Genomic DNA, 23651 nt, shown 5'->3' on the forward strand with positions numbered 1-23651 from the left:
CATATTATACTTTTATTTACTTATATTGTTTATTGTCTGTTCCCCCAATAAAGTTCAATATTTGTAAAGGCATGAATTTTTGTGTCTTGTTCATTGTTGTAGCCCTATCACCTTAAACAATGCCTGGCACATAAAAAGTAATCAATGAATGTTAATTTAAAAAATGTCCAAAGAACGAAACAATCACATCCCCACAACCCCTAGGAATGAGTTGCTAGCAGGATAACCTAAATATTCTTCTGAAATCACTTCATTAGAGGCACATCTCCAAGTACTCTTTATGAGGAAAGACTACCTGAAAATATAATTTCTTTGAGTTGTTAGTTCTATTGTAATGAACACTGCCATGATTCTTTACACTTTTAATAATTTGTAAGCTTCAGCTATTGGAAGCAAGGTGTAATAGAAAGAGAACTGGATTGGGAGATGGGCAAAAGGGCCTTTGTGTTACTCAGAGTTCTCCAGAGTTCTCCGGATTCTCTAGAGAATCTCTCTCTATACACATATAGAGAGGTTTATTTTAAGAAATTGTCTCACGTGATTGTGGAAGTTGACAGGTCAGAATTTGCAGAGAAGGCTGGCAGACTAGAGACCCAGGGAAGAGTTGGTATTGCAGCTCCAGTCTGGAAGCAATCTGAAGGCAGAATTCCCTCTTCCTGTTGGGACCTTAGTATTTTCTCTTAAGGGTTTCAATTGATTAGATGAGGCCCACCGCCTTTACTCAAGGTATGAAGATCACCTGCTTGACTCAAAGTATACTCATTTAAATATTAATATCATTTTTAAAAATACCATTACAGCAACATCTAGACTGGCATTTGACCAAATACCTGGGTACTGTGACTTAGCCAAACTGATACACAAAATTTGCCATTACAGCCTCCAAGTCTAGCATGTGGACAATCATGGAGGCCTAAAAGAATGTGCAATGTTGGGTAGAAATCTAATTGTTCCACATGGAGAACAAGAAAAGGGTAGGATTGACAGATGGGGCCCTTGCCAATTCTTCTCTGGTCTTGAAAAGAGTCACCATACCTCATTAGGACCCTTAACAAAACTTTAACGAAAGGTTGGGATGTTCAGGGGAAAGTGTAACAAACAGATTTACTTACAACTGTTAATAGAAGGGACTGATCTTAGAGCCCAGAGGCCCAAACCAATCCTTAAATCCCTACTGAGTACTCAGGATAGTTCAATCTTTACCTAAGGGATACCCCACTTCACCAAAACCCCACATTATCAGTCTAGGTCCAATTCAGTGAGCACCTTCAAAAAAAAATTTCTCAAGTGCCTATCTTTGGTTTATCTTCCCCAGAATGACTGACAGTAGGAACAGTCAACCTCTCCAAATAAAACACCACCTTTTACTCTCAAAAGTGTAAAATAAGATGGATCAAATAAGATAAAAAGAAGTATCCACAGGATAGTTCTCAATATCTAATATCTGAGCAATTCATTCTTCTTTTCTAATGTTTATTTATTTCTTTATTTTGAGAGAGAGAATACACACCAGAGGGGGAGGGGAAAGAGAGTGAGGGGAAAGGGAGAGAGAGAATCCCAAGCAGGCTACATGCTGACAGTGAACCAAGAGACCATGACCTGAGCTGAAATCATGAGTCCCATGTTTACCCGACTGAGCCACTCAGGCGCCCCTGAGTGATTCATTCTTAAGTAATATCAACATGGGACATTGACATCTTGGTTCTGGCTGCACTGTACTTTTATAGTCTTTCCTCCAGAGTGGCTTGAAGAGATTAAAACAGCATATTTCTCCATTCATGATCTAGCTGAAGATCTTACTTCCCATATGCAAATATTTAGAAAAATAATCCACCATATATCCAGATTTGCTGGTGGGAAGAATGTCTTAAACTCTGCAGGAGCCTAGCCCTGCTAACATAATGGAAGCTATAGAGCATAGAGCTTTAGAATGTGAGCTTTGGAATTACACTACTTGGGTTGAAATCCCAATTCTACCAGTTACTTGTCTATGTGACCTTGGGCATGTTATTGAACTTTTCTGTGCATCTATTTTGTCAATAGTAAGGGATTGTAAAAGAGTTAGTATGAATGTTAAATCAACATACAGAAAAAGCCTAGAAGAGTATCTGGCACATAGGATATGGCTCCATAAATATTCATTGTAAGTATTATATTATTAAATAGGGCATATAATATCTCACTCTGCAGCACTTTCACTTGGAATATCTCATCAGTTTCAGCCATTCACAAGAATAATATTTACATCGTTACTACTTCTGTTATTCTGCATAACCAAAAGTGACTATCAGAATGGTATCTCTAAACAAAGGGAATCTCCCAAAGATAAATTCCAACCTCCATCCCCAGAAGGCAAAAATAAACATATGCATGCACACACACACACACTCTCTCTCTCTCTCTCTCTGTCTGTCTGCTGGTAACCCTCCCAATAGAATTTTCAAATTCAAACAAATTTTTAAAAACCTGATTTCACTGAACACCTTGTTAAGGAATTTTGGACTTCAGTCTAATAGTGATAAGGACCCAGTGCAGAATTTTAAATAAAGTGTGACTTGATCGAGTTTGTGTTTTGAGAAGTTCACTCTAGCAGCAGTATGGAGGACAGCTGGGAGTGGCTGTTGAGGAAGAGGTCCAAGTGCAAAGCTAATTCAGTTATCCAGACAAGAAATAAAAATGACAAAACCAAAGCAACGACTGTAGAAATTGTGCCAAATGATCTTCCATGGTCATCAAACTTCCAAAATACATTCAGTAATTACCTGCTTTTTATTTTATTCTCATAACATGTGACTTGTGTGCATCAAAAGTGGAGCGCCTGGGTGGCTCAGTTGGTTATGCGTCCAACTTCGGCTCAGGTCATGGTCTCAGACCTTGTGAGTTGAAGCCCCACGTTGGGCTCTGTGCTGACAGCTCAGAGCCTGGAGCCTGCTTCCGGATTCTGTGTCTCCCTCTCTCTCTGCCCCTCCCTTGCTCGTTCTCTGTCTCTCAAAAATAAATAAACGTTTAAAAAAAATTTTTTTAAGTGATGTTCATTGCATGGGCATAAACACTTGGTTTCCAGATGTCAGACAGAAACATATGAGCAAATGTCAGCTATTAATTTATCTTGAACTTCATAATCAAGAATTGTTTTACTTTCCACAATAATGATTACCCTAGACCAAAAGTCAGTATTGAAAATTGAAAATTATTATGGAGAGAGCCCAAATGTCCATCGACTGATGAATGGGTAAGTACACACACACACACACACACACACACACACACACACACACAATGGAATATTACTCAGCCATCAAAAAGAATGAAATCTTGCCATTTGCAACAATGTGAACGGACCTAGAGTGTATTATGCCAAGCGAAATAAGTCAGAGAAAGACAAATATCATATGATTTCACTCATATGTGGAATTTAAGAAGCAAAACAGATGAACATAGGGGAAGGGAAGGAAAAATAATATAAGATAAAAACTGGGAGGGAGGCAAACCACAAGAGACTTTAAAACACAGAGAATAAACTGAGGGTTGCTGGAGGGGAGGTGGGTGGGGGGATGGGCTAAATGGGTGATGAGCATTAAGGAGGGCACTTGTTGGGATGAGCACTGGGTGTTGTATGTAAGTGATGAATCACTAAATTCTACTCCTGAAACCATTATTACACTGTATGTTAACTAACTTGAATTTAAATTAAAAAATAAAATAAAATAAAACTTTTAAATAAATTTAAAAAAAGAAAATTGAAAATTATTACATCATACCACCTTCCTCTATCCCACGACTCCCAGGACCTGGGCCTGAGGTTCTGAGAATCAGACACAACCCCAAAGGGTCAGCAGAGTGAGGGACAAGAGGGGGCTAAAGCCCTCTGTCAGAAAGAACCATTGTTGCTGGCACCCCATTTTTATCTTCTGAGGTCACCAGGGATTAGCCTGACAGCTGCCCTTATATTACAGGACACAATCCAATTGCCAAGTCTTTCTTTTGTCCTTCTTTCCATAAAGCAAGTACAGAATCAAGGAATTATCTCTTCAGAAATATGCTGCATAAACATTACTTCTTTTTTGGCTACTTAAATTCTTTTTAATGAATAATTTCATTAGCTAAAATCTTATTCCTATAGAATAAATAAGAGAAGCATGGAGAAGAACAGAAGCGTACCAGTGTCACTCAGTTAATCAGCATCCCCATTGACCATATACCAACATGACAGCTAGTACAATTAATTAGTAGATATTCAGTGAGACCTTGAGTTTCAATCCAGGACTCCATCAGATATTGTTTTCATAAACAAAAGATAAGCCAATCCCATCTTTTGGGAGATAGGAAAGTAGAGGAAAAAAGACAATAAATGTTAAATTAAATAATCGGAGAAGTGAGAATTATGTGAAATAAGTAAAAATTTTAATCATCAAAGCCAGAAAACCATTATAGTTTTATGCTCCCTTTTAGCAAATAATGTTCTCACTGATTTTTCATAAAACGAGAAATTCCATATACAATATTTTTCCAGTTTCAAGAAATTTTGTACATCAATTATTTATAAAGCAATGTTTTCTACAGCAAGCAAGCCCCTCTTTACCTTATTTTTCCCATGACCATATCTCCAATATTTTCTTTTTATCTTTCATGGTAAAAGAAAGTAGTAACTCTTGTGACTAATGTCCCAAGATACAAACTCTCAAATAAACAAACACAAACTACGCAACACTGCATGATAGAAAACATTTTTCTGGAAAGAAAATATTAATCTTATCTGGCACATCCTAATATATTTTTGGCAATAAATTCTGCTTTTCTCATCCATTAGATTTTCTTCATGGGTCTTTTTGTTTAAATAGATACATAGTGGCTTAAATAAATAAACCAGGTCTTCACATCCACACTTTCAAGTATCATCTGTCTCTTTAGAAAAAATGCGCTGACAAAGACTGAGCTGGTTCTATTGTTAGATTTCTTTTTTTTTTTTTTATACTTCCTGACTGTTGCCATCCCTCAATATACCGAAGAATCAAAACAAATAAACACATGTTCCAAGGGCATTTACCTGGGAAGGGTTTTGTTCCTCAGAAGGACAAAGTGTTTCTCAGATCCAGCATTCCCAGGGGGCTGATTAGAAATGAGCTTACAAGACACATACACATACGCTCACTCATATGTTCTTCCCATAAACTGAAACAATAAAGAAGAAGGTCAAAACATCTCTCCTCCACTGGGAAAAGATGGTATGTCATTTTTAAGAAAAACTAAAGTTTGTGATTTTTTTCCCCTTTGAGCATCTCACTAAAATTGGCATTTCCATTATACTTCTTAACAGGAGCTTCAGCACCACTTTGCACTCTTAGTTCAAGAAAAGTCACAGAACAGGATGCAAGCTAGAAAGCACTTCTGAGTTGTAAATGGGAAAGCACAGATTATTTAAAATCCTAAACCAAGCTGACAATCATATTCATCATTTACTGGGCATTTGCTATGTACCAGGCTTTGTACTAGGGGCTTATATATGTTATAATTGGACAATAATCTAGTAAAATGGGTGTAATCCACATGGTTTACAGAACACAAAAGCCAGGCTAAAGAAGTCAAGTAATTTTCCCAAGATAACACAACCAATAAATAACCAGACCTAGATTCAAAGTCCTATCTCTTCAGCCCTTTAATCCACAAATATTTGATAAATGCCTTCTATGACCCAGGCACTGTTCTAGGACCTGGTAATATAGCAGGAAGCTTACATTCGGGTAGGGGAAAAAGACAATAGACAAATATATGTGTATGTGTGTATATACAAATAGATCTAGATCCAGTTGTGTAGTCAGGGAATGAGGATTATCACAAAGGTAAATGAAGCAGATTGAGAGGACAGTGACAGAACAAGGGGCGCCATTTTGGATGAGGTGCCCTGGGAAGGCTTCTCAGGGAAGATAACGCCCAAGCAGGCCAGAATGAAGGCCCCTTCCTCTTTCAGGGGAAGCAGACTTCCAAGCAGAGGGAAGAGTGTGACTGAAGGCTGAGGGGGTGGCGGTGAGTGTAGCATGCCGGAGTTAACAATCGCAGAGATGTGGGGTTAAACAATCAGCAAGAGGGAGCAGGACAGGAGATGAGGCTGGAGGTACAGCTGATGGAAAGAACCCTGGATCCTACTGTAAATACATGAGAAGAAGCTGAGGAGTTGGGAGCAGTGGATGAGATCATCTGTTTCACTCCAAAGCCACCTACCAGTCCCTGCTTCACCTCCGTCCCCAGAGGAGGCAATTTCCCCTCTCACTTGCTCAGAACCTGCCTCTGCCCTAGGACTCACAGTCTGTTTCCCTGATGACAATCTTATAGCTACATAGCCATCGGTGGCTTTTTACTGCTGTCCTTCCTTCTCCCCTATGGAAATGTATAAGCCTGTACCTCCTCTGCTAAGGGCAGCTTTCTGAGTCTTCCCTGGAAATCACCACCCCAAGTTGACTAAAGAAGACTAGAACAGACTTTCCAGGACACATCCCCATGGCTGCCGCTACTCTGTAAATACAACATCCCCACCAATTTTGTGCCTTGATCTTCTTCATCATGGAGCCCCTATAGTGCTCTGGATACACCTAGGAGCTGGGGAAACAGCAGGGAAAAAGATAAAAGTCCATCTCCACACCGAGTTTACAGTCTATGTGCATCTATGTAGTGATTCTCAATCAGGAAAGCGTGAGAAGGCCTTGTAGCTTGAAAAAGTGATTGAAATAAAATATTTGCTTTGTTTTTAGTCACACTACTTTATTTTTTTAGTGTTTATTTTTGAGAGAGAGAGAGAGAGCAAGCAGGGGAGGGGCAGAGAAAGAGGGAGACACAGAATCCAAAGCAGGCTCCAGGCTGTGAGCTGTCAGCACAGAGCCTGATGTGGAGCTTGAACTCACAAACCATGAGATCATGACGTAAGGTGAAGTTGGACACTTAACCAACAGAGCCACCCAGGTGCCCCTATTTTGTTTATTTTAAGATATGAAATAACTTTAAAGGAGAGCATGCTTTGTGCACGCCAGGAGAAAACAGGCTTTAAAAGGCTGAAAACAGTGGAATGGAGAGCTTCAGTAGTAAGTGCTTTATTTTTGTTATGGAAACTGAGATAGTAACTAAAGCAGGAATTTCAAATGATAAAACAGGGGAACTGTCATGAAACCCACTAGGGAGACGACTTGAGGGCAAGAAGAATCTTCTCAGATCACCCACTAATTCCTCCTCATGCACAGGGTCTGACCCCATTCAAACATAGGACTTTGTGCATCCCTGACTCAGTGGTTTACATCTTCTGTTCTTACTGGTGCTGCTTTGAGGTACCTCTCTGGCCAAAATCATTAGATATTCCCATGAAGCTATATTTTGCCTTTTTTCTTTATTAAAAAACTAATTTTAAGGGCAGGGCAATCTAGACAGCTTGCTTTGTTATACTTATCCTTCAGAGCACACAGCACAGTGCAGGTCACATACCAGAGACCTCAAAGTTATTGGTCAATTCATTTCCTCATCTCCTACTTGTCAACTGCCTGTAGGCCTATATGTGTGATGTATCATATAATATATCAATTACACAAGTATATGTGAATATGTACATATTATATTTGTGTGTGTACATCTATATCAATATATCTTTTAGCTTATAACATTGCTCATGGCCATTATCCCAACAGATTTTGGGCCTTGATTTTTTTTTTTTCCTCATGGAGCAAGATTAACTCAGAATCACAGTCATAGCTACACCTTCCAGGGCAAGCACCTTCCAGAGTTTGTCTAGGATGGGCAAAGTATTTTCTGGACATTGGTCCCCAATGTTTCTTTCTTACATCCTTTCAGAAACTAAACATTATCAAGGAAAATTTCCCAGTCTCTAAAATCCCTGGAGGGAGTTGAGGTGGAGAAGGTGAAGGGGGAGCCTCTGACCCCACCCTCCCCCTGCTGACACAGACACTGCCTTCTCAATGCTTCCCCCACCAGGACTCCCTGGAGCACAAGTGTCCCCCAGCCTACTCCCTGGAGAACTAAACCCGAGAGAAAAGCAACCCAGTTAGAGACCAGATTGATGCCTGAGAAAGAGATTTAAACTGGGACATTTTTATCCTTCAGCTGTTGGATATGGAAAACAAATACACATTCCACTCTCTCCAAGAACAGGTGAAGGTATTTCATAAGCAAATGGTCAGCTGGGTGGCTTTAGGCTGAGTTTCTCACCCCTTCTGCATCCCTTCTTGTCCCTTCTCTTCTTTCTGGCAGTAAATTCCTAGCCCTAAGTGTTCTTTACAACTCACACATTCTACCAGTATTTACTGAGGAGCCCACAATGTGCTCTGTGCTTGCTGCTGTGTGACTATAAAAGACATTTATCAACAATATGGTCCTGGAATTGCTTACATTCCAGGTGGAAAATAAAAACAAGAAAGAAACATATACAGAAGCTGTGCAATAATGACTTAAAAGAGTCCAGAAGTGTCGGTGGAAGGCACTGTGGACGATAGAGACCTAAGCTGAACTTGGAAGGGTGAATGGCATTTGTACACAGGAGTGGCTCACGGACCATTCCCAGTGAGGCAAGAGTGGGGCATGCACAAGAGGAGTGGGAAGGTCAGTGAACAGACCTGTCGGATTCCATCAGAGGTAACAGCATGAACATTCATGTGTGGATATGTCCGATTTGTAATACCTGCATATTCTTCTTCTTTCCTCCTCTCTCTCAAGGGTAGGTGAATGGAAGCACACAATGCGGAATGATTCATAACTTCTCAAGGAGAAGCTGGCATAATTCAATATAGGGAGATATCCCAAATCAATATTATCACTCCCCCAGAGAAAAATCACAGACACTCCTCAAAGTGAGAAATAAATGGAACCAGAAGTAGATGTCACTCCACCCACAAAGCAACAAGAGGAAAATCTCAAGATGCTATTATTTCTTCTTCTCTCCTCTCTTTCCCCTACCTTCACTGGAGATGTTTGCTCTTTCAGCTCTTGCTTTCTGCTTTTGTATACCATCTACCCCTATAGGATTTCAAAGAATATGCATAAACTCTGAATCATAAGACTAAAATGAGCACCATTCCGAGAACTTGAATGTGCCATGGAGATTCACAGCCAGGATATGTGTAGGCTGGCTGAAAGTGAGGACTGGGGTTTTTTTGCAATCCTTTTTAACACCTACATCTTCTAACTCTAATAATGGACTATTGTGCTTCTCTGGGCTCCATGACTCACCAGTCCTTGCATCCGGACAGGGGGAGTTTTTTTCATATGTAAGGGATTTCTTAAGCGGGGGGGGGGGGGGGGGGGGGGGGGGGGGAATCTGGAAACCCCAGACAATAAGGAACCTCTACATCTGTATAGTTTTCTGAAGAAGAGAACAGTTGCCCCTTAAATATTTTATTCTAAAATTTGGCTGACAGCAGCAATACATTGATTTTAGCCACTTTATTTTGCTAGTAAATGATGGCAGGATCAGTTGTGGCTTATGCCTCCCTCACTGTAATCAGTTCTAGGCTCAGAAAGGGGGAATTATGCTTGACAGGTAATTAAGAAAACTGACAGGAAATAGCATTTGGTCTCTTTGAAGGTGAACTACAGTTTGTAAAAGATAATCTAAATCTAATTTACGAAAACCCCAGATGGCAAAGCTATGAGCAGTATTGTCTCTGTGTTAGGTTTATATTAAATTAATCTTTTCTTACCATTCACTGTTTTTTAAATTTTAACTTTTACATGGAAAGAAACGACTAAAACTTTGCACAGGCTGAATTTAGAATACAGCAGTTTCTGGGTCACTGCTGAATAAATGATGTAGAAACATTGATTGGGAATGCAGACTGCTTAGGGTTGGAATTGAGACTGGATTGACCAATGTCAAAAGAATGAGTGTTCACTCATGATGCTGAAAAATGAAGGATGAAAGCAACATATACTAAGATGTCAGCAGTAAGGAATAAAATTGTTTTAGAAACTTACCTTCATGTCAAGTAAGGGGAAAAGAAACAAACTATTGATCCTATCTGCAAATCCCAAGGGAAGTTATTTATGCATTTACCACCATTGGGTGAAAGAAAGGTAGCTAATTCTCCCTTATGTGAAAAAGAGATATTTCTCGAAAGTGCTGGGATGATATGGCTCAGATCATCTGGCAAGGTATCAGTTTTGAATATTCTGATCGGGTCCAGGGTAGGAGTACAAGGAGTTGCTCATTGATAACTAGTCTTTCCCACTCTCCCCAGGCACAACGTAGATCTCCCTTCTGTTATGACCTGCTTTCCTTCCACAGACATGGCTTTTTGCCTCATGCACTGTTCGGGAATGACACATAGTTTAAGGTTCTTGGGAGCTAAGGACAGAGATTGGTTTTGCACTGCCTCCATTTGTTTGGGTCTGCAAAAAACAGGATAGAAGAAATACCATCATTATTCCTAAGCCCTCTGGGTGCTGTTCCTAACAAATAAGGAAGAAAAGAAAACCTAACATTTCAAATTTTTCTCTATCCATTCCAGGAATTTTACGCTAAACCCAATAAACATTATACTCCTAACCTAGGAGAAATTACCTATTGTAACCAAGAAGACAGCTACACATTATAAAAGGAATGCTTTACAAAACCCAAATTTGTCTTCTTTATGACAGTTTTGTGGGAGAGTAAGATGCCAGCAGGATTTTGGAGGTGGCTTTCCAAGTTTTCATTTATACATCACTCTTTGAGAACAGTAAGTAGAGTAATGGTTCTCCATTCTAATGTTCTGATGATGGGAGCCATCCATTTGTCACCCTTCCTGTTGTTCCCTTAAGAAAATAAAAGAATATACAATGCTAGAGCTTAGACTATCATACAACCAGGCTCAGATGCCTTAGGGACCTCATCTCCAAATCCCTTACCTCCTCACAAGAAAGCAAATAGGTCTTCAGGAAAAAAGAAAGAAGCAAAGCCAAAGTACTTCCTCTCTATCTGCTGTACCTCATGGTAGGTATACACCATATTCCCTGTACTTCTGGTGGCCACGCCCAGACTCTCTTTATAAATAGGTGGTATGTAGGATTTCATTATTCCAGAATGTGATATCAAATTACCAAATGTGATTGCACCATTAAATCTTCCTTCCTTTGAGTAGAGAACTCTTTCAGAGTTTTCCATTAAAACTTAGAGCCCCCCTAAGATAGGTGACATCTTAAATTATTATCAGCTATTACCTTAAATATCAGTTAACACATCAGCAGGGAAAGATAACTAAAAGTAAGAGACTATGACAAAGTAAAAGGTGTTAGAAAGTGGAGAAAGTAACTTGGAGGAGAGTGAAGGCTCCTAGAGGAGACAACAGGCCCTAACACAGGGCATGGGAGACACATTCTGCCCATTTGATGAGTAGTAGTAACTCAGAGCTGGACAACTATAAACTGGTGACAATATTAACAACACTTGTCTTACAGAATCCCTGTGAAGAAGCAATGTGATAATGAGTATTTTAAGCACTTTGAATTGCAAAATGCTATATCTGTATTGGTTTAATTGTATTTGATTCTACGACTGGCCCTTGCTCTGTCACTTAGAATTATCTTACCTGTCTTTGGTTGCCAGCCTTTAACTCTTTGGAGGAAAGATGCCATGTAAATCTAAATACTTATGGTTTCTATAATCAAATAAATAATTATTGGACATAACCTTTGGACTAAATTTTAATCTGTTATCAACTTGGGATATGTGCTGATAAAACATTTAACTATTTCTCTTCTAAGCTTTTATTGTTCTAATTAAATGCTGCAAAAATGGCAGATCATTTTATTCAGGATATTTTCATCAACTAGCAGAAAACAGAATTCAACTCAGATCTTAAAAAAATGAAGAATCTTCATCAAAGGACTACTTTTAGACCTATAGGCAGTTAAGAGAGCCAGCGAGGCATGTTGAGGCACCTAGAGACTAATATCAGCAGGAAGCCACTACCACTGTTGGGCTGAGAGGACAAGTGGAGTTGAAGTAGAGCAGAAACTATGGAAGGGGGTAGCCACTGCCAAAGATATGCAGCAAAAGCAAAGCAGTGAAGATTCCAGGGTAATAAATTCCTTGACCTCATACTTTGATCTCCTGTTAGCATTCTCCATTGGTTGAGTCTGTTAAGAAGCCAGAAGCAGACAAGCCCAGGTGATACAATTCCCAGGAATCAGCCTCCAGGGTATGGAGTAAAGCAATGAAGGGGAGAGAATGGATTAAGGATGGAGACAAATGGAGAATAACTAGTACAGGGCCACTTTTAACTTGAGTCCAAAAGTCTCAGAAGTTACCATTTTGCCTCACATCACAGAATAGAAGGTAGACTTTCAAAAAAGTAGTTGACATTGGAACAAACCAACATCACGTGCCTCCTGACATGCTGCATGAAGGAGGACACAGCATCACATCTCTGATATCCTCGCCAAAAATCATAACCTAAATCTGACCACACAGACTCAACTTGAGGGGCATTATACAAAATATTCTTCAAAATTTTTAAGGTCATGAAAGACACAAAGAATGACAGAGAAAGTGTACCACATTCAAAGAGACTAAAGAGATATTAAAACAACATGCAACATGTCTTCATGGATTGAATCCTGGGCCAGAAAACTTTTATTTTCTTTTACTCTAAAGGACATAAGCCAAAAAATTGACAAAATTTGAGTAAGAGCCATAAGCTAGGTAAGTATAATATCATTGTGAATTTTTTCTGATTTTGATAATTGTACTGACTACATAAGATAATGTCCTTTTCTTAGCACTAAAGTATTTCATGTTAAAGGGCATGATGTCTCAAACTTACACTCAAATAGTTCCCCCAAAAGGTGTGTGTGTGTGGTGTGTGTGTGTGTGTGTGTGTGTGTGTGTGTGTAGAGTTAGGGCGGGGGGAAGGAGAGAGAGAGAGAGAGAATGATCAAGCAAGGAAATAGGGGAGCATGTAACAATTTGATAGATTTTGGTAAAGGGTATCCAAGAGTTCTTGTTCTACTCTGCCAACTTTTCTATAAGTGCAAAGTTAAATTTTAAAAGAAAGAGAGAGAGGTAACCAATGATTGAGGATGATGCTCACAGAACTGCTCATTTACATTGAGAGAATGGCTAGTTCCCCAAGGTTTCAGTAGAGCCTCATTAAATGCATAATACTCAGAATGTTTCTGGGCACCAATGACTTTTCTCATTATAGGACTCCTATAGGGAATTTCCATTCCTTTCATTAGGATTTGACCTGTTTTTATTTTTAATGGTCTGGTCTCAATGTTTCAGTATTGGAAGCTGCCTGTAATTCTTTTTGGAAGTATAAATTTTCACTTTAAAATAGGAAGAAACCAAGTAAGGCAAAAAGCCATGCTGTGTCTTTGTTGGAGGGCTTGGCATGAAATCACAGAATTTTCTGCCACCTATGTAAGGAAGTGAGTGAGTGATGAGCCTAATACTTATGCCAGCCTTGAAATTGGATTATTTTCCTCCTCCAAAATAGAACTGCTAATATAACATTGGCTTTCTTGGAGAATGGTAGCAATTTGCTTATTTCCCCACTGCCTCATCCTACCCCCTGAGTAGTTGTTTGAAAGACTATGATTACATATACGGTACACACATGCATCTTTCTGGGTGTTGTGGAGAAAACCAATAACTGCAATAGTTTTTAGGGTGGGAAAGGCACAACTAAAGCTATACAAATTCAGGGAAAGTTACAATATGATTCCAGCTTTTGGAGTACCTGGGTGGCTCAATTGGTTGGGCATCCGACTTTGACTCAGGTCATGATCTCATGGTTTGTGAGTTTGAGCACCACGTCAGGCTCTGTGCTTACAGCTCAGAGCCTGGGGCCTGCTTTGGATTCTGTCTCTCTCTCTCTGCCCCTCCCCCACTTGCACCCTGTCTCTGTCTCTGAAAAATGAATAAACGTTTAGCCCAAATAATGCCTTAAAAAGTTTTTAAAAAGTCTTTAAAAAATTAATAAATTCTATAATGTTACAACATAGAATTGAAAAAAAGGAAACAGTGGCACCAAGTATCAGCATGATTGCTTTTAAGATTTAGATTGCTAGCTAAGCATCATTAACTTAAGCATCATTTTTTTATGGCACAAGATTTAATGTGTCATTAATTCAACAAACATGTACTAAGTACCTACTGTGTGCTAGGCACCATGTGGAAACAAAGTCAAATAAGATTTGATTCTGTCCTAATGTTGCTTTCATAATCCATGATTTCCTTTTGGCAAAAAAAAAAATTGATGGCTAATGTGAATACAATATTACACTTTGGAAGATGTAAGTTTATATAAATACAAATTCTGTAAATATAGTACTTATTCCAATAACTATACTTAAGGTTTATTTATTTTCTTGAGACAGAGAGAGAGAGACAGAGCATGAATGGGGGAGGGTCAGAGAGACAGGGAGACACAGAATCTGAAACAGGCTCCAGGCTCTGAGCTGTCAGCACAGAGCGCCGACGCGTGGCTCAAACTCTCGGACCACGAGATCATGACCTGAGCCGAAGTCGGACGCTTAACTGACTGAGCCACTTAGGCGCCCCTCCAAGAACTATACTTAAAGGGAAAAAAGTTCAGGATACTCACTGGGCAGGTGGGTGTACATGAACGTTAAGGTCAGAGGGTAGGGCACATTCAGAGCCCACAGAGCTGAAGTCTCTGAATCAGCATGTGCTTCCCATACATAATTCATTCAAATGTGATTTATTTTGCAAAGAAATATCATCTTGTTAAGCTGTAGTTAAGTGTTAGAAACACATTTTTTTTACTAATACATCTGGTTCAGTATTGCAACTGAACAGCAGAAGAACAAGAATAAATTCAACATATGTTCTGCTTGTTAACATAACTGTCTCATATCACCTTTGAGTTGATTGAAGGTAATATGCTGCAAGAATCCAACTGTAATTTCAAAAGAATCCCAAGCATGTTTGTGACAATAACCTAACACCACTGAAGTAAGTTCAAAACTCCCCAAGGTGAGCTCTTTAAAGGCCAGCACTGATTGGATTCAGTGAATAAATTCCGTGTCATTTTTATTTTATTTTGTTTTATTTCATTTCATTTCATTTCATTTTGAGAGAAAGAGTGTGTGCATCCAAGCAAGTGGAGGAGGGGCAGAGGGAGATGGAGAGAGAGAATCTCAGGCAGGCTCCACACTCATCATAGAGTCCAGCACAGGGCTTGATCTCATGACTGTGAGATCATGACCAGAGCCAAATTCAAGAATCACTTAACCAACTGAGCCACCCAGGTGCCCCTCATGTAATTAAAAAAAAATAACAGCCTCATAGCTTGTAATGTCCCTTTATATATGATTTTGAAGGCCTACAGCAATATAATACAATTAAATATTATTAATTATTATTAATACAGTAATTAGATTGAATTATTGATAAATTAAATATTATTTTCATTAAAACAAGGGCATAGGAAATATTCTATAATGTGGTAAAAATGCTTGGGATACAATGTGATATGGTAGCCAGTCTCCAAGACGGTCCATCACTGTTTCCCACCCACTGGTATTCACACCCTTGTACTATGTTCACACCCTTGTCTCCCACACTGTACTAGGGTTAGCCTGTATGACCAGTAGAATACAGCAGAAATGATATGTCACTCTCCAGATTAGGTTATAAAGTACTATAGCTTCTGTTTTGTTCTCTCTCTCTCTTTCTTAGAACTCACTGTGGGTGGCCAGCTTCCATGCCATGTCACTAGCTCTATGGAGAAGCCTACCTGGTGAGAAACGGGAGCCTTCTTGCCAATAACCACATGAACGTGGTTGGGAGCCAATGGATTCTCCAGCCCTATAAATGACTACAATCCCAGTTGACAACTGGACTACAATCTCATTAGAAACTCTGATCCACAACCACTCAGCTAAGATTATTGTGAAATAGTGTTTATTATTTTTTGTTTGTTTATTTTTTAAAGTTTATTTTTGAGAGAGAGCACCATGTGGGGGGCGGAGCAGAGAGATAAAGAATCCCAAGTAGGCTATGTGCCGTCAGCATAGAGCCCTGCACTGGGTTTGAACTTATGAACTGTGAGATGACCTGAGCCAAAATCAAGTCAGATGCTTACCCAACTAAACCACCCAGGCACCCCAGTGTTTATCGTTTTAAGCAACTAAGTTTCAGGGTTTGTGATACAACAAATAGTTAATACTGCTCAATGAAAACCAAAGTATATGATAGGAAATTGACCAAAATGTTAATAGTAATTGTCAGTGACTGATTACTGATGAGTAATTTTCATTTTTTATTAGGTCTCCTGTATATTTGCCTCATTGCCTACATTTATTATATATCACTTTTTTAAAAACAATAAAAAGGGAAAAGCTTTTGACTTTAACACAAAGTGCAATTTAAAATGGATTTTCTTTCATTTTATTATCATATGTGTGCTACAGGTTTTGCAGGGACAATGATTAGCACAGATATAGAAATAGGGACTGCAATTCCAAACAATACAATTTGGTCAAGAGTTTGAATCAAATACTAAACTGAGATTACCAACCCAGATGATTGTGGCCAGTAAAGGTACATCCTATCACACCAATTAGTACCCTGAAAAAAGCCTTTTTAATTTTGACAGAATTTCACACTTCCAGAAAAGTTGTGGAAATAGTACAAAATTTTCTGTATACCATCATTCCTATATATGGACATGATCTAATTATAAACATTTTGTCTCATTTGTTTCATTATTATCAATAGACAGATGGCAGATAATGTGTATATCGCTTTTTCATAGCACTTAGCACTGTTGTAATTTTATATTTATTTGTATAATGATTTGATTAATTGTTAGCATTCCAAATAGAATGTAATTTCTGACTTTTTGTTTGCCATTTATCCTGGTGGTTAAAACTGGCTCATAGAAAATGCTCAGTATTTTGTTTTATGAATGAAGAAATGAGTAAATGATAGAAATGGAAGATGAAGACAGAATACATGCCTCAACTGTTAAAGTTATAAGAAAGTTATATGTGTTTTATCTGTGTCCATCAGGTTGGGCAAGTCAGTAAAATTCAAGATTGAATGCTGAAGTAAAATCCAAAAGCTGTTGGAAGGTCATAAGAAATAAAACAGAGAATTGGGAGTGAGAGAGTGGGGTTCAGAAATAGAATTTAAAATAAGAGATTAAGTAAAACTTTCCCTTGGAGTAGGTTATTTATGTTCTGTGTATTGGTCAGATGGGCTAGGCTGGCTATGCTGCACTAACAAACTACCCCAATACACAGTGTCTTAAACAAGAAATATTTATTTCTAATTCACAATATATGGTCAATATATGATCAGTGATTCTTGGTACTCAGCTGAGAACACTATCACCCTCACTCCAGGACCCAGACTAATGGAGAAGGAATTATCAGGACCCCTGCTAATAACCATGCCAGAAGAAAAGATGTTCTAAAAAAAATTTTTTTAATGTTTTTTTTCAACTAATTTTTGACAGAGACAGAGTGTGAGCAGGGGAGGGGCAGAGATGGAAAAACAGAATCTGAAGCAGGCTCCAGGCTCTGAGCTGTCAGCACAGAGCCCGATGTCGGGCTTGAACCCACAAACTGCAAGACCATGACCTGAGCTGAAGTCAGCCACTTAACCAACTGAGCCACTTAGGCACCCCAAGAAAAGAGAGTTCTAGAAGGTCTCACCTCACTAACGAAATGCTCTAACTTAACCATGACATTTCTCATCATCATTTCTGCTTTGAATTCATCGTCCACAAGTGGTCTCAAAGCCCACACAATCACAAGGGCACCAGGAAATATTATTCTACCACATGCCTGGCAGACAGAGAACTGGTATATTTAGTGAATAGCTCTAATGACTACTAGTTTTGATACAGTTATTACATTTCCTGTTCAGCAATCCCTATAACAAATTGGCTTTATAGAGTAACAACAAATCTTGAGAATTTTGCAGAAATTCAACATAAAGTCATTGCTCATATTTATCCAAGCATAAGCACTTTCTTCTCTTCCCATCATGTTCACCTTTCTTCCTTCTGTGTCCTCAGTGAGATCCCTAATCATCCCAGAAAGATTTAATAACAAAAAGTAAAGAATAACTAATCATTTGTTTGAACCCTTTTTACTACTTACCTATATTCATACTTTCAACATATTTATAGCACACCTAGTATCTACCAATAGAATAGAACTTTCTCATTGCAAAACTTTACCCAAAACAGCTTTAACTTCAACTCTGGTCCTTTCAACAAGATAGTGATGTGGTAAACAAAAAACACTAGTGTAAGAAATACAAATTTTTAGTCATAACCACTTGTTCCAGATATAATAGCTGAGGAAAATGGCTCCAATATTAACATTAGATTTCTGAGAGTAATTTCCATTGCCAAAGTCTAATTACATTGGTCGAACCAAACCATATTAAACTAAATCTCTAACAAAGCAGATCAGTTTACAATATAACCCTGATATCTGTTGAATCATAGTTGCAAGACACAACAAAAGCACCATTCAATACTCTTTGACTGTGACTAGGCAGTAAACAAGAATAAAAACTGGATCATATTTCAGATAATTTAAATAATGTGTAACAGAGGATGGGAGTTCTACCACACACTCCAGAGATTTTGTGAACTTTATTAAATCAACTGAATAATTCAGTTCTCCCCTGAAGTTTCATTCTGTGTGTATATATTTGCCCTCTTGCAGGTGTGTGTGTGTGTGTGTGTGTGTGTGTGTGTGTGTGTGTAGTTACTTCTCACCAAAAGCCTTGAAGTAGAGCAGAAGAATGGATGAAGTTTTAGGAGACTGGAAAATTAAATAGAGGAAAGAGAATTGATTACATGGAAAATCTTGTGGAAAATCCTAGAAAGAGGAAAATCAACTTCTGCTATTTCATATTTTTCTCTGTCATTCATCCAGCACTTCCTGTGTACAAGGCACTATTATTATAAGAGCCAAAGCTACACAGTAAATAAAATAGGAAAGGTCTCTGCTTTCATGGAATTTATATTCCAGTTTTCTTGGGGGGGGGGGGGGGAGGGTGCAGGATCAGCACATATAAATAAATACAAGAATATCAGACCATGATAACTACTATGAAGAAATAAAACAGAATAATAAATATGGCCAAGAATGACTATGATTAGAAGATGTTTTAGATATGGTGATCAGTGAAGGATTTGAGGGGTTTAAATTGAGGCCTAATGATGGGAAGGAGGCAATTTTGCAATGAGTGGAAGAAGATCATTCCAATGAGAAGGAAGAGCTGGTGTAAAGTCTCTAAGGCGGGGACGAGTTTGGCATATTAAAGTAAATTCTGATGGAAGAAAACTCATACCTAGTTATATCCTGATGAAAAATGTGAAATTCAAAGGATAAATAGAAAATCTTATAAGCTTCAGAATAAACAATTATCTCATAGGAAAGACACTAGGGCTGACACCGAAGTTCTCATTTGCTACATAAATGCTAAGAGATAGTGGGGTGACATTGACAGCACTCTGAAGTAAAAGGATCACTCCTCCATGAAGACAAAGGAAAGTCAGTTTCAGCACAGGGAGACCCAGAAAGCTTCTCTTTTATACCTCCTTTATTTAAAAAAAATTACTCAAAGAAGTAGTCTGGTGAAATAACAATGAATCAGAATAAAAACCTCAAGAAATAGAAAGAGGTGGTATAAAAGAAAAAGCAGTGAGCTGAGAACCCAGTAAAACTTACTGTTAAGTAGATGTGATAAAGTACTTGTAATATTTAAAGCAATTGTTAAGAAAGGATTCTTGACTAGAACAGACTATATTTAAACATTTGCATTTCAAACTGGAAGTAAAAATTCAGATTATTTTAACTAAATTTGGACACTGAGAAAAGAGAAAAAGAAGGAATAAGTAAGGGATGTTTAACTTTTCATCCAGTTATGGGGGAGTTTTCAGATATAGTTTAAATTTTTATTTTGCTTGAGAAGCATAGTTACAAAATGATTAATAAAATGTTGGCACATCTACTAGTAGAATAGATTCAGGATATATAATTTCCAGACCTCTAGAGTAGGGAAAAGAGGAATAAAGAAAGCATAATAGAAAGGGGATGCTAGGCATGTGTGGGAGCAGCAGGTATATGGGAAATCTCTGTACCTTCCCTTCAATTTTGCTGTAAACTTAAAATTGCTCTAAAAATATATAGTCATAATTTTTTAATGGAAGAAAAAATAAATCTTTTAAAAAGAAAGTACAGGGGCGCCTGGGTGGCTTGATCGGTTAAGTGTCCGACTTTGGCTCAGGTCATGATCTCACGGTCCGTGAGTTCAAGCCCCATGTCGGGCTCTGTGCTGACAGCTCAGAGCCTGAAGCCTGTTTCAGATTCTGTGTCTCCCTCTCTCTCTGCCCCTCCCCTGTTCATGCTCTGTCTCTCTCTGTCTCAAAAATAAATAAACGTTAAAAAAAAATTTTTAAAGAAAAATAAAAAGAAAGCACAATGTATGATTCCAATTATATAACAATGTGGAAAAGGCGAACTATAAGGATACTAAAAAGATCAGTGGTTGTTGGGGTCTTGAGATGGGGGGAAGGGGGGAGAGAAGAACAGATGGAGCACAGTAGATTTTCAGGTCAGCAAAACCATTCTGTAGGGTACTATAATGGAGAATATAGGCCATCATGCACTGGCCAAAGTCCATAGAACTCTGATGTAAACTATGGACCTTAGTTAATAATAGTGTATTGATATTCACTCACGAATTATAACAAATGTACCACACCAGTACAAGGTGTTAACATTGGGGAAGGGGTGGAGGGGTGGAGGAGAAGGAGTATACGGAAGTTCTCTGTGCTTTCTGCTCAATTTTCTATGAACTTTAAGAGTGTTCTAAAAAGTAAAGTCTACTACAAAAGAAAGAAAGAAGATGTAATAAATCCAGGAAGAGTCAAGGGAAAAATTCAAGAAAGCATTATAAACACAAAACAAAAAGCCTAAAATATGATGGCAGAAGTAAGACCAATCATGCCAGTAGTCAAAACAAATAAGGATCAGTTAAAGGCCTATATTAATAGAAGCAACAAAGTCCAGCTATATGTTTATAAAAGACACCTAAGTCAAATGACATAAATACATTAACATAAGGGAATAGATTAGAATATAACCAAACTAAGGCAAGAAGGAAGAAAACAGAAGTGACCTGAAGCAAAAAAGAATTTAATTGGATTGAAAGGACAGTTATTGATAAAGTTACAACCCACCAAAGTAGCATAATGATCAGAAATATTTTTGCACCAAGTGACATTGCATTAAATTGAAAAGCTGGTGGGACGCCTGGGTGGCTCAGTTGGTTAAGCGTCCGACACTTGGATTCGGCTCAAGTCGTGATCTTGCGGTTTGTGGGTCTGAGCCCCACAATGGGCTCTTCAGTGATAGTGCAGAGCCTGATTGGGATTCCCTCTCTCTTCCTCTCTCTTTGCATCCACCCCTCCATCCCCCCACCCCAGTTCTCACTGTCTCTGTCTCTCGCTAAATAAATAAATAAATAAATACATACATACATACATAAATAAACTTTTTAAAAAATTGAAAAGCTGGAAAAATGCTGAAGTGTGATATATCCAGAATCATATTCTGAGATTTTAACATACCTCTCTCAGAATATGAATGAGCTTTCAGAAAATAAACACACAAATAAGAATTCAGAAGATAGAAACAATCCAGTTCTCATTCTTGACCTCAAAGCTATACATGAAAATTTTCATCAGCAAACATGCTTTCTATTGCAACTACACATGTAACATTTATAAAAGTTTACTGTGCACTAAGCAAAGATAATCACAGTAATTCTGAAAGAAAAACAGTATGAAACCATAATGAAATGAAGTAGAAATAAACTTAATAATAATGTCAGGATCATAAACTAATAGAAAATATAGATATTCAAATGTGTTATAAATCTAGAGAAATCCAAAGTGTTTGATTTTGGCAATGAAAAGATAGATCAACAGAATACATCAGAAAGTCAAGACATAGATCAAAATAAAAATGGGAATAAAAAGCAGTATTTCAAATCAGTTGAGATAAAAGATTCATTAAGTCATGTTTTACAAGTTATTATAGCGATCTTGGGGAAATAATTAGATTACTTCCTCTTTACTTCAAAATAAATTCTAAACAGACTATCAACTTAAAACATCAAAAAATGAAATGACAAAAGAGGATAATAGGGATTTTAAAAAATAATCTTAGGATAGGAAGGGAGGAAGGAAGGTGTGGAGTCTTGTCCCTCTAACACAACTGGATAAATATTAAATCATTCTGAACACCCAAGAAATCCATCTGAGGTCTGAGAGAACAAACTACATAACTAGAGGCAGAAAAGAGGCCACATCATGGAAGGTAGAAGGTAGAAGGTGTGGAGACGTGATCTAGGGGAAAAAAGAATGGTGGGTGCTATAGAGGGGAGCTGGAGGAGAGTGAGAGGGAGAGAGCAGGCAGTATACAGGGGATTGCACAAGAAAAACACTTGACTGGCAAAACAAAAGGGGCTGATTATCATGAGTTTTTACAACCAGTGGAGCTCACAGACTAAAGTTGTAGATGTCTGCACTGTGGCAGGTGTGGAGCCTGGCAGGTGTAGTGGTGCTCCTGTGGAGTAGAGCAGATGCATGGGAGTGAAAGTGTGGTTTGAGGACCCTCTGGGTTGCACTGGGAAAGGCAGTTCCCCTTCTTGGAATGCACTTGGGAGCGGTGGCACTGTAACTCAGGGAACAAAAGAGCCAGAGGGAACCATGCAATGCCCATTTCCTTAGCAAAGGGCAGACACATGCTGAAGGCAGCTAACCTGGATGCCAACTTCTTGCTGTGCTCTACTATAAATTCCAAGCAGCTGTGCACATTTGTGCAACTGCCCTTCTGGAAAAAACTGGCATGAACCACATGCAGTGAGACCCTCCCCCAGAGGATTAGTGAAGGTCCATGCCATGCCAGGTCCCTAAAATTTGGAGTTTTGAAATTTAGCCAGTGTAACTGATATAAAACACAAGGGCACTGCACTGCCGAGCAGGCAGACAGCCTGACAGTGAAGGCAGGGATCTGATGGATGCCTGGTACAAATGAGGGAAAATTTCTCGCTCTTCTTTGAGGGATTACTGGACAGTGGTGGGCACAAACTCCCTTCTCTGGGAATGAGGGAGTGGGATGGCATCATTTTTCTCCTCTGCCCATTGGTACCAACAGATTTCAGTGAACAACACAGCACCCACAGGGGACGCTTGAGCTGCTTACATCAAGCCCTGCCCCCCTGCACTCTACAGGTGCTTCTGAACTACGGCAAGTGTGCCTGAGAACAAGAGCAGAGGATCTCTCCCTCAGAAGACCAGCACAATCCCCCACATGCACCAAATATATAGACCATAGAGTGCTGCAAAGCTTCAGCTTAGGGGAAATTGGATCAGGCTTATTTTAACAAGCAGACCAGTGCACATGCACTGGACTAGGTCCAAACACTCCCCACTGCAGGCAAGGAGAAACTCTGCACAGTACTGACCTGAGGGAAAGGGCAGCCAAAACATAAGAGCAGAGTGCACACAGCATATACCAGAAGCAGTTCCTGTGGTGCCAGGCTCTGAACAGTGTATGACCTCTTATTAATAAAGCCATTCCACCCAGGAGCAGGAAATATAACAGGCTTTCCTAAC

The 23651-nt window shown here is 38.8% G+C and overlaps 1 protein-coding gene and 1 long non-coding RNA gene across 6 annotated transcripts in view; one reads left to right on the forward strand and one right to left on the reverse strand.

The window, feature by feature from the left end:
* MFAP3L (microfibril associated protein 3 like) overlaps window positions 1-15756 on the forward strand; it is a 135924-nt gene extending 120168 nt beyond the window's left edge. For 4 of the 5 annotated variants that reach the window (XM_053901126.1, XM_053901123.1, XM_053901124.1 and 1 more), the window contains exon 5: window positions 15677-15756. In XM_053901126.1, coding sequence (XP_053757101.1) covers window positions 15677-15741 — 65 coding nt within the window. In that variant the 3' untranslated portion in view covers window positions 15742-15756. Of the gene's footprint in view, window positions 1-8709; window positions 8811-15676 lie in introns of those variants that run through there. The other variant, XM_053901127.1, reaches the window with a different exon arrangement.
* LOC109262428 (uncharacterized) overlaps window positions 1-23651 on the reverse strand; it is a 203686-nt gene that overhangs the window by 84424 nt on the left and 95611 nt on the right. The window lies entirely within an intron of this gene.

Source organism: Panthera pardus, unplaced genomic scaffold, assembly GCF_024362965.1.
Source record: "Panthera pardus isolate Hobbes unplaced genomic scaffold, ASM2436296v1 HiC_scaffold_13, whole genome shotgun sequence".
NCBI lineage: Eukaryota > Metazoa > Chordata > Mammalia > Carnivora > Felidae > Panthera > Panthera pardus.